Source organism: Tripterygium wilfordii, chromosome 21 (genome assembly GCF_013401445.1).
Source record: "Tripterygium wilfordii isolate XIE 37 chromosome 21, ASM1340144v1, whole genome shotgun sequence".
Lineage (NCBI taxonomy): Eukaryota > Viridiplantae > Streptophyta > Magnoliopsida > Celastrales > Celastraceae > Tripterygium > Tripterygium wilfordii.
Window position 1 is genome coordinate 441,537 of NC_052252.1, and position 10,477 is coordinate 452,013.

General features: G+C 35.8%; 3 protein-coding genes across 3 annotated transcripts; 2 read left to right on the forward strand and 1 right to left on the reverse strand.

The window, feature by feature from the left end:
• Window positions 1–2,222: 2,222 nt before the first annotated feature.
• On the reverse strand, window positions 2,223–4,467 carry LOC119988745. Its single transcript, XM_038833904.1, has 2 exons — window positions 4,255–4,467; window positions 2,223–3,675 (listed from the first exon to the last, which is right to left on the reverse strand). Exon 2 carries the CDS (start codon window positions 3,638–3,640, stop codon window positions 2,447–2,449), a length of 1,194 nt encoding a protein of 397 aa, XP_038689832.1. The 5' UTR covers window positions 3,641–3,675; window positions 4,255–4,467; the 3' UTR covers window positions 2,223–2,446.
• A 3,345-nt stretch (window positions 4,468–7,812) lies between these two features.
• LOC119989321 lies at window positions 7,813–8,522 on the forward strand. The gene is made up of 2 exons (XM_038834763.1): window positions 7,813–8,298; window positions 8,373–8,522. Exons 1-2 carry the CDS (start codon window positions 7,930–7,932, stop codon window positions 8,520–8,522), a joined length of 519 nt encoding a protein of 172 aa, XP_038690691.1. The 5' UTR covers window positions 7,813–7,929.
• Window positions 8,523–9,453: 931 nt separating this feature from the next.
• Window positions 9,454–10,059, forward strand: LOC119988754. Its single transcript, XM_038833912.1, has 2 exons — window positions 9,454–9,816; window positions 9,904–10,059. The coding sequence occupies exons 1-2, from the start codon at window positions 9,590–9,592 to the stop codon at window positions 10,037–10,039; spliced, it is 363 nt and encodes a 120-aa protein (XP_038689840.1). The 5' UTR covers window positions 9,454–9,589; the 3' UTR covers window positions 10,040–10,059.
• Window positions 10,060–10,477: the final 418 nt, after the last annotated feature.

Sequence of the window (10,477 nt, forward strand, 5' to 3'; positions counted from 1 at the left end):
TTGACCGTATATATAGAGATCCAGAAAGGTCAAGCTTTGTGTTGGCGGCCAATAAGACCTACATGGGAATATGGGATGTGAGTTTCCTTGATATTATGGAACTTTGTAGCTGTACTTTTCTGTCTTTCCTTGTGAGTATCTGTATAACGTCAGCATAGCGTTGCCATGATGTGGTCTTAGAGGTTTAGGATCATAGCCGTTCATGATACCACGTGTCAAATCATTTTCTGATGTTTTGTGGAGACACATATTTGTGGACCCCAATTATTATTAATATTGGGTTTTTTTAATTGGCCAAGGCTTAAGATGGATTGTTTTGGTCATATTTAATTATTTATTTGCCTTTTAATGTTAAGCCAATTTTATTATTATGGGTGGCATGCTGTGAACTATTCCCAATTTAACTTATATTTTTTTTATTAAAAAATTACAATATAAAATATGATAAAAATGCTTTTAGCTTTCCTTTTAATAATTAGTTTGCCTTTCTTTAGTTAAAATTTGCATTAAAGTCATCTCAATTGGGTTTAAAAGGTTTTACCTTAATTTTTGGAATTTTGGGTATTTAAAAATTTTTAGAATTAATTTCCAAAATGTCTAATTTTTTTTGTGGGTGAGAGAACAACTCAACAGCATAAAATTGGTTGATCCACCATCAATTTTTGTTGGTATACAAGTTCTCTATATGTATTCAAAGAGAATCTAGATTTTTAATCTCTAAATGCAATAACATCACTAGGAAGAAAACAAAAATAACTTTCTTTCACATCTTAATTGGATGTTATCAAGAAGAAGAAAAAAAACATAGAACAATAAGATCATAACATCTTTATGTTATGTTGTTTTTATGTTTTATCTTGATAGCATCCAATAAGCTTAATCTTACAAACAACCTAAGTGACAAGCCATCAAAGTTGGAGTTAGCACAAAAACTTATTCCTTGAATATTAAAAGTTATGTTTAGCATGAACGTTTGCGAGACATTGAAGAGGGAAGAAGGTTTGAGAGAACCACTTGAGTTATATTCTAGTGGTGAATCTTTTTGTAGCTAAACTCATATCGAATGCATGACATCATTCTCTATTAAAAAAGAAGGTTAGAGAAGATCATGAGAATAGCTACTTAAAATTTAATTATTTAGCACGATTTTTCATTTATGACTTTGTTTATGATCAAGTGGAAGACCATCCTCCATGAAATTAATGATGGAAAATATCTAGCATCAAATCATTCATTATCAATTGCTCATATGATATACATGGATACTCAAGAAAGTCCAAAATATCCCATCAAATATAATTTCGTTAAAACCATAGTTTCAAAACTTCTTGATGGGGAAATAATTATGATTTAAAAAAAATACAAATTTTAAGCATAAATTCCTCTTGCCACATTTGCTCTTTTATTATGAGGTTTAATTAGGTGCGCCAATGGATTTGGGTTGGGTCCATTAAATGCTGTGGGCCTATATGCTGACATCACTTACACACAAGCATGGCGCAAAGGGCTAAAATTGAATTGGATAACTTTACTAAAAAGAAAGTCAAACCGAAAGGAAAGAAAGTATATATATATATATATACATTTTTGTAAACTAAACTGTCACACACGGAGGTGTAGACTTTGAATTCATTTGGGAATTCATTGGGACAGCTAAGAAAGCTTCATGAAGCTAATGAAGTAAGTATGATATATGGATTACAAGATGATGACGTTATCACCTTTACCATCTTAACCTTAATTACGTCACGCTAAATATTTATAACAGAGAACAAGTTTTACAATTGTAAAAATACTTGGAAGATTATAATATATACTATGAAATTGTGAAAGTAAGAGTGACCTCAAACGAACATTTTGTTTTTTTTTTTTTTAATTTTTTTCTAGTAATCAAGAATGACACTATACAAGTTTATCCTATAGACATCCGATATGAACCTAAACTCCGACTCAAGACTGCACGCATAGAAGTTTCTCACATGACGACAATATAAACTAGGTCAAAACTCAACACATAGCCACAAAGATACTAGGAGTGCCATTTGAATATTCAATACGAGTCTAAACAGTAAACTCATACCGTTAGAACCGCACGCATAGAAATTTCCTATTTGATGTCAATATCCAACGCGTAGCCACAAGGATATTGCTTCCAGCTTCCAGTAGAAATAGAACTCAGGACCTCCCGAATCCACACGATTTTGTTACTTGTTGCTAAAGTATTGCTTGTGACCAAAGTATTACTAAGTGAGACTCCCTCAATAATGCGTTCAATGGTCACAAGAAAAGTTCAGGTAAATATGTTGATTGCAAGTTCTCAATCAACATATATTCACCACACAATTTAATCAAAACATACTCAGATTCAAACGTGAATTCAAAGTTAATATCAAAAAGGAATACCCACCTATGAGAATGTGAGCAATGCAAAATACTAGTGCCATCACTAATTCTGCTCACCTTCGGCTTCAAATCTCAAACTGTCTATGACATTTCCCAGCGAACAACAAACTTTTGCTTCCAAGGCTAGAGACTGAACCACTCTCTCCATGGATTTTAGCTCCTCATGAAACTCTGGATGCAAAACCAGAGAGGAGAAGTTTTCATCCAGCACCAAGCCAAGCCATCTTACCACATCTTCCATCTTAGGAACCCAATCACAAGCTTTCAAACCTAGCAGTGACGAAGCTTTAGGACACGGAATGGCCTGAGGAAACCTCTCAAATTTCTTCAACCATTTGCCCAAATATCTAATCAAATTCATCATCTCTTGACCATTCAACTTGCCGAGAGAAGATACTAAGATTACCTCGTCAACATTTGACGATGCTAGCAAATAATGCAAACATAGCTCTGGAACCGAGAAGTCATCATGTGCTATCATAAGTAAAATTGAAGCGTTCTTTGCGATACGCAATTTCTTTCCGCTAATATTTATATCGTTTACTCTCTCAATCGCTAGCAACGCCTGGCTCTCCCACTCTTTCTTTGCACACATCAGGGTACCATAAGCATCCTTTAATGGACTAAGAAAATACTTCAAAATGCAAAGCAATTCAGATGAACCAAGATCCAGAGCATGCTTAATACAAAGACATAGCAAATCTGACCTCTTCTTAGCTGCCAGACTCGTAATTAAATTTGAATAGTACGATTTCTCAATAAGACCATTCACAATCAAAGTCTCCACCAAATCCCAGACCTCAAAATTGACACATGCTTCCAAAACCAATCCAGACACATCTTGACCCATCAAGAATCCTACCTTCTCAAGCAAAACCCGAGGATAGCCATTGTCTGAAGAATTAACCCCGACTGAAATCCCAATGCTCTGACTAGTTTTTGCAAGAAATTGATTCAACATCTGAATAAATTCATCCCCATCAAAACTATTGGTGCCCTTTATCTTCCGCCTCAGCTTCTTATGGAACTTTTTGGTTGAATCAATGAGTTGAGAATCAGCTTGCTGGAGTTGCCACCCAGTAATGGGATAGGCAAGGGCTGTGCGATCTGGGTTTTCATGTTTAGGCTTCAACTTTGGGAAAACATCATCAGGATTGAGAATGAATGGATAATCAGACTGGAATTCACGAGGTTCATGAGTGGCTGAGGCCTTCTTAATCACTTCAAGAAGAGTCATGATGAACTTCGATATTGTAGCACACTATCCCAAATCTGTTCATGAAATGATAAATTGTAACAATATATATAAGAACAATACATACAGACAACTAGAAGAAAGAAAATGGAGAGCAGAGCTCTAGCTAAAGACCTCAATTTCTACAATTACTGTCAGCATTACTTAAAGTTTGAAACCAAAGAAATGGAATGAGCACAGCAAGAAACTCCCAATAAATATCAACTTAAGGAACAGGAAAAATTTTCATACAAAGCCGTCACAATAATCTAATATGATGTAATACTAGCACAAGGTGCGAGGTCCAGCCCCCTCCTTCAAAAAATTAGACATGTAATCACATAATCTACACAGAAACTGATAATCTTAAAAAAAAACTCCAAAGAAAAGATTTAATGCGGTATCCACTTCAGCTCAGGTATCCTTTGTCATCTTTTTCAAGCAACGTGACATCGAGAAATTAAGAAAACCAACAAATCGACAAAAAATCTACACAATTTTCACTAAGATTTTTCTAATCAAACAAGGAAGAGTTATGAGAAGCAAAGACGCAGCGTAAATCAGAGGTAGATAATAATCGATGAATAATGCTGAATAAAGCATAAAAATATCCGTACCAACAGCAGATGCTCAGAAGCGATTCTTCGTTTCCGTTGAAAGCAAGGCGTTAAGACTTTCCCTCTCAGATGGGGGGCTCCGCATGACAGTATTGATGCGTTTTCCCCTCTCAGATGGGGCGTCCTGGTTCCGATAAATCTCAGAGAGGGAGAACCAGAGCTGCCTCCTGCTTCGCTCGCTGCGGCGCTCAGAACAGATGTTGGAGATGAACCGTACCTAGTGTTTCATAAAAGGGTTTTTCGGAAAAGTAACACTTTTTTAAACCAAATTTTGAAAACTAACCCACTTTTTTAAAAACATGAAATCTAACACTTTTTTGAAAGGAATTGTCCCAAATACCCTTATTCCACATTGGAACGACATAGTTTTGGTTCAAAGGCCGGCCTCCACTTCCCGCGACATCCTTCACCTTCTTCTTTCTTCTTTAACGTTCTTTTTCGACGATTTCCGATAGTCTCCATTCTCGAATACACTGTCATATACGATTTCTGTGACATTCGACCTGGTACAGCATGGGTATGTTATGTATTATTTAGTGTTGTATTTGTGTTTCGTTCCAGTAAGCAGTGATCACGGTTTGTGTTTTTGATTTTATCAGTGGTGGGTGCTTAGGGTTTTAGTTTTTCCAGCTATAGGGTTTCCATATTTCATTAGCGTTTATGGGTTTAGGTTTCCAGTATGTTGTTAGTGGATTTGGGTATGATAGGTTGGTGTTCGAGTTTTATGATTTGATGTTCGGGTAAATAGATTATCCTGTTTGAGGATTTGGGTTTGACTGTTCTGTTCGAGTAAATATGGTTTACTGTTCGAGTTTTATTGGTTGATGTTCGAGTTTTCTGGGTTGACTGTTCGGGTAAATAGATTATCCTGTTTATATATTTGGATTTGAATGATCTGTTCGAGTAAATATGGTTTACTGTTCGAGTTTTATTGGTTGATGTTCGAGTTTTATTGGTTGACTGTTCGGGTAAATAGATTATCCTGTTTATATATTTGGATTTGAATGATCTGTTCGAGTAAATATGGTTTACGGTTCGAGTTTTCTGGTTGATGTTCGAGTTTTCTGGGTTGACTGTTCGGGTAAATAGATTATCCTGTTTGAGGATTTGGGTTTGACTGTTCTGTTCGAGTAAATATGGTTGACTGTTCGAGTATTTGGCTGTTCTGTTCGAGTAAATATGGTTTACTATTCGAGTTTTCTGGTTGATGTTCGAGTTTTCTGGGTTGACTGTTCGGGTAAATAGATTATCCTGTTTGGGGATTTGGGTTTGACTGTTCTGTTCGAGTAAATATGGTTGACTGTTCGAGTATTTGGCTGCTCTGTTCGAGTAAATATGGTTGACTGTTCGAGTATTTGGCGGTTCTGTTCGAGTAAATATGGTTTACTGTTCGAGTATTTTTATTTGACTGACTGTTCGAGTAAATATTGGTTTGATTGTTCGAGTAAATATTGGTTTGATTGTTCGGGTAAATATGGTTTGATTGTTCGAGTAAATATTTGTTTGATTGTTCGGGTAAATATTGGTTTGATTGTTCGGGTAAATATGGTTTGATTGTTCGAGTAAATATTGGTTTGATTGTTCGGGTAAATATGGTTTGTTGTTCGAGTATTTGAGTTTGATTGTTCGAGTAAATATGATTTACTGTTCGAGTATTTTAGTTTGACTATTCGAGTATATATGATTTATTGTTCGAGTATTTTAGTTTGGCTGTTCGAGTATTATTAATTTTGTGTTTTAATTAATTGTCCCATGTAGACTATCTGATAAGTGAGGAGCAACATTTCCCCGCCCGGGTAACCACATTTTCAAACATATCAGTTGTTACCACTTCAATTAAATTGAAGTTGAATGAGGAGCAACTTGAGGTTTTTAGGCAATCATGCTTTGGCATGATGCTGGATGTACATGACATCAGTTGTTCTTCACAACTGATACACCAGCTTCTACTACGTCAAATTGTTTCTCCCCAGGGTGATTTTGGAGAAAGATTGCATTTCAATATTGGTGGAAAGAAGTGCACATTTGGTATTGAAGATTTTGCGATTATCACCGGACTATTATGTACAGAATCTGTGCCCGATGTGTCAAGTCTGGTTGATACATCTGTTAATAGGCTAAAATCCCTTTATTTTGAAGAAAAATGTGGAAAGGGCAAGGGTAAGGGGAAGGGGACCAATGTAAGCAGAGCTGAGCTGGAAGAGGCATTCGATAAATGTGATAATGCTCATGATGCTTTGAAGTTAGCTTTGGTGTATTTTGTTGAGTCTGTATTGATGCCTAGAGAGAGAAGAAATGCCATTAATATTAAGTGGCTCCAACTTGTGGATGATTTGGATGCCTTCAACCAATATCCATGGGGAAGCGTTTGCTACGAACGTACTGCTACCTCTCTTGCATGTGCCATGATTGGAAGGGCTGAAAAATACTTGAGTAAAGGTAAGGCAAAGGAGACATACAGCCTTTATGGAATGCCAATAGTACTCCAGGTAAAAAAAAAAAAGATCATTCTATTTGTGTTCTGTTTATTATTTATTGTAATAATAGTTTACCAATATTTTTTTTGATTATTTGAAGATTTGGGCGTATGAAATTGTACCCATTATAGCCCAGAGGTATGCCACCAAATGTGGTGAAACACACCCCAGAATACTCAAGTACTCAGGGAATCAAACCCCTACTTCAGATGACATCGTGTCAGATGTATTTGAACTGATAAAGGTTAGTGAAGTTAAAATGTTTAATAAAATTTGTTGTTCGGGTAGTTTTAGTCTTATGTTCGAGTATTTGTAGTTTTATAGTTGAGTATTTATAGTAACATGTTCGAGTAGTTGTAGGTTGATGTTCGAGTATTTGTATTTTGGTGTTCTAATTTCACTCATCACTTTGTTTTAATCTTCACAGATTGAGGTTCATGATGCTCTAGTGCCAACGGAGGCTGAGCTGGAGAAGGATTATGTTAGGGAGGTTATGAAGAGAATTAAGAAAAGAGAAATTAAAAGAAGCAGAGATAAGTCTGAAGAAGATGAAGAAGAGAAACAGAGAAAAGAGAGAAGAACTAAGAGAAGGAGGGATTACGATGTTAATGTTGAAGAAAAAATGAGAAAAGAGAAAAGAACAAAGAGAAGGGATGATCACATCGAGCATGCACATGCACATAAAGCTGGAGGGAATTTGATATTGAAGGCCAAGTTCGATGCCATAGAGCAGAAGTTGGGAGAGCATGGTGGTCAACTTTTGGACATGAAAAAGGAAATTGTTGAAAGCATTACTGGTTTTTTTGAGACTACCAAGGCAATTTACGAAGGTCTGGCAGTGTTAAAAGGAAATTGGGAGAAAAAGGAGGATAAGGATGGAAATCAGGATGAAAAGGATGAGAATGAGGATGAGGGAAAGGATGATGAGGGTGAAAAGGATGACGAGGGAAAGGATGACGAGGGAAAGGATGATGAGGGTGAAAAGGATGACGAGGGAAAGGATGAGGGTGAAAAGGATGATGAGGGAAAGGATGATGAGGGTGAAAAGAATGATGAGGGAACGCATGATGAGGATAAAAAAGAGGACCAGGAGGAAACGTATGATGCGGATAAAGAGGAGGAGGACAATGAGGGAAAGACAGTTTCCCCTGTTAGACATGCCGATGATGTTGAGGATGCAGCCGTAGTTGCTGGATTGATGGATCTCACAGAACAAGTGTTTGAACAGCCAATGACAGACAAAAGTTCAATTGGAGTTGAAGAGATTCCAAAAGCCAAGTACACATTTACACGGGGAAGAAAAAGAGGTTCCACATCGAGACGTGTAAATATATATAATCCAATGCGAACAGAGTGTCAATCACAAGAAAGAAGCACCAACCAAAATATTGATGGTCCTTGGCCAATCAATTTAAAGAGGTCGTATTCGACTCTTTGGAGACAAGGATTTGAAGCATGGGTAAGAAACAGGGCTGAGGATACATCTTATTTGGTTGTTGGTGGAAAGAAGTTATACAAAAATTGGTTTATCAACGCAATGACACCCGATTACTGGTTGACAGACCAGGTAACATATATATAACCATATTTAAAAAAAAAATTATTCGTAATAGTTACTTATAGTTATCTTTGATTTTGTAGCATATGGACGTCGCAATGTACCTCCTCATGAAGAGGATCAAGCAATACCCTGCCATATTCAAGAAGAAGGTTGTGCTGTTGGACACTATATTCACTGTAAGTATTTTATATGTGTGTTCGAGTATGTTTGTTAGATGTTCGAGTTGTTGAACTTGATGTTCGAGTATATTAGTTCACATGTTCGAGTATTTTAGTCGGATGTTTGAGTATTTTATTTCATATGTTCGAGTATTTTAGTCGGATGTTCGAGTATTTTTATTTCATATGTTCGAGTATTTTATTTCACATGTTCGAGTTTTTTAAGATACATGATCGAGTTTTTTAGTCAGTTGTTCGAGTATTTTAATTCACATGTTCGAGTAGTTTAGTCGGATGTTCGAGTATTTTTATTTCATATGTTCGAGTATTTTATTTCACATGTTCGAGTTTTTTAAGATACATGATCGAGTTTTTTAGTCAGTTGTTCGAGTATTTTAATTCACATGTTCGAGTAGTTTAGTCGGATGTTCGAGTATTTTATTTCACATGTTTGAGTTTTTTAAGATACATGATCGAGTTTTTTAGTCAGTTGTTCGAGTATTTTAATTCACATGTTCGAGTAGTTTAGTCGGATGTTCGAGTATTTTTATTTCATATGTTCGAGTATTTTATTTCACATGTTCGAGTTTTTTAAGATACATGATCGAGTTTTTTAGTCAGTTGTTCGAGTATTTTAATTCACATGTTCGAGTAGTTTAGTCGGATGTTCGAGTATTTTATTTCACATGTTCGAGTTTTTTAAGATACGTGATCGAGTTTTTTAGTCAGTTGTTCGAGTATTTTAATTCACATGTTCGAGTAGTTTAGTCGGATGTTCGAGTATTTTATTTCACATGTTCGAGTTTTTTAAGATACATGATCGAGTTTTTTAGTCAGTTGTTCGAGTATTTTAATTCACATGTTCGAGTATTCTAGTCGGATGTTCGAGTATTTTTATTTCATATGTTCGAGTATTTTATTTCACATGTTCGAGTAGTTTAGTCGGATGTTCGAGTATTTGAGAAAAAATAATATAGTACATTTTACAGGTATCAGTTGAATCCCACTTTAATGAGTTCACTAAAGATCCTCATAATGTTGGAGAATGGGACAAACATGAAGTCTTTGAGCACTATATTTCTGGAAAAAACCCTGAAGGGTCCATACCATTGAATGGTGTAGATTACATTTACTTTCCCATGAACTGGAGAAATATCCATTGGGTTGCAATTGAGGTTGAAGTTGGCAACAAATGGATCAATGTATATGATCCCAAAATTTCAATCACCAGCAAGGAGGATTGCAATAATCATATGAAACCGTTGAGGACTATGTTGCCATACATCCTTCGTTTGGGTGGGATTGATGCAGGAGTCGCCCCATGGCCTGCTCATAGATTGCAAGTTGTTCCTCAGCAAGAGACCGGGTAAATGTTTCCAGTGTTAGATAAATTTTTCATGGTGGTTAACGTTTATATATTTTTGTAACATATATGCTATCTTATGTTTTACAGGGGAGATTGTGGGATGTTCACAATAAAATTTATAGAGGTATTGAGTGCAGGAATGCCAATACAACTTATTAATCAGACAGACATGATGTTTTACAGGAGGAAATTCGCAATCGAGTCATACGGACAACATTTTTAACTTACTTTTGTAAATATTTATTTTCATCCTATTAAATTGTATATAACCCAGTGTAATACAAATATTGGTTCGAGTAATGCAAGGTACATTTGTTCGAGTAATTACCTATTATCATCGAGTAATATACTATAATGTATATTTGTTCGAGTACTTTTCTTATTTGATCGAGTAATATAATATTCACATGTTCGAGTAACCTATTAAATGATCGAGTAATTCACATGTTCGAGCATTTGTTGAGTATATTCGAGTATATAGGTGTACCATTTAGCGTATTTCTTGGGTCTATTCGAGTAATTGGTGGCACATGTTCGAGTATTTGTTGAGTCTATTCGAGTAAATGATGGCCCATTTCGAGTAATTGTCCAGGCTATTCGAGTAAAACATTTAACTGTTGGAGTAATACATTGATTCTGTTCGAGTAATACAGTTAACTGA

Bases quoted from the DNA above. Each gene is read 5' to 3' on its own strand.
- LOC119988745 (XM_038833904.1), bottom strand. From the start codon at position 3,640: ATGACTCTTCTTGAAGTGATTAAGAAGGCCTCAGCCACTCATGAACCT.
- LOC119988754 (XM_038833912.1), top strand. From the start codon at position 9,590: ATGAACTGGAGAAATATCCATTGGGTTGCAATTGAGGTTGAAGTTGGC. The intron at 9,817-9,903 runs GTAAATGTTTCC...TATGTTTTACAG, and splicing joins GTTCCTCAGCAAGAGACCGG to GGGAGATTGTGGGATGTTCA.
- LOC119989321 (XM_038834763.1), top strand. From the start codon at position 7,930: ATGGATCTCACAGAACAAGTGTTTGAACAGCCAATGACAGACAAAAGT. The intron at 8,299-8,372 runs GTAACATATATA...TTGATTTTGTAG, and splicing joins ATTACTGGTTGACAGACCAG to CATATGGACGTCGCAATGTA.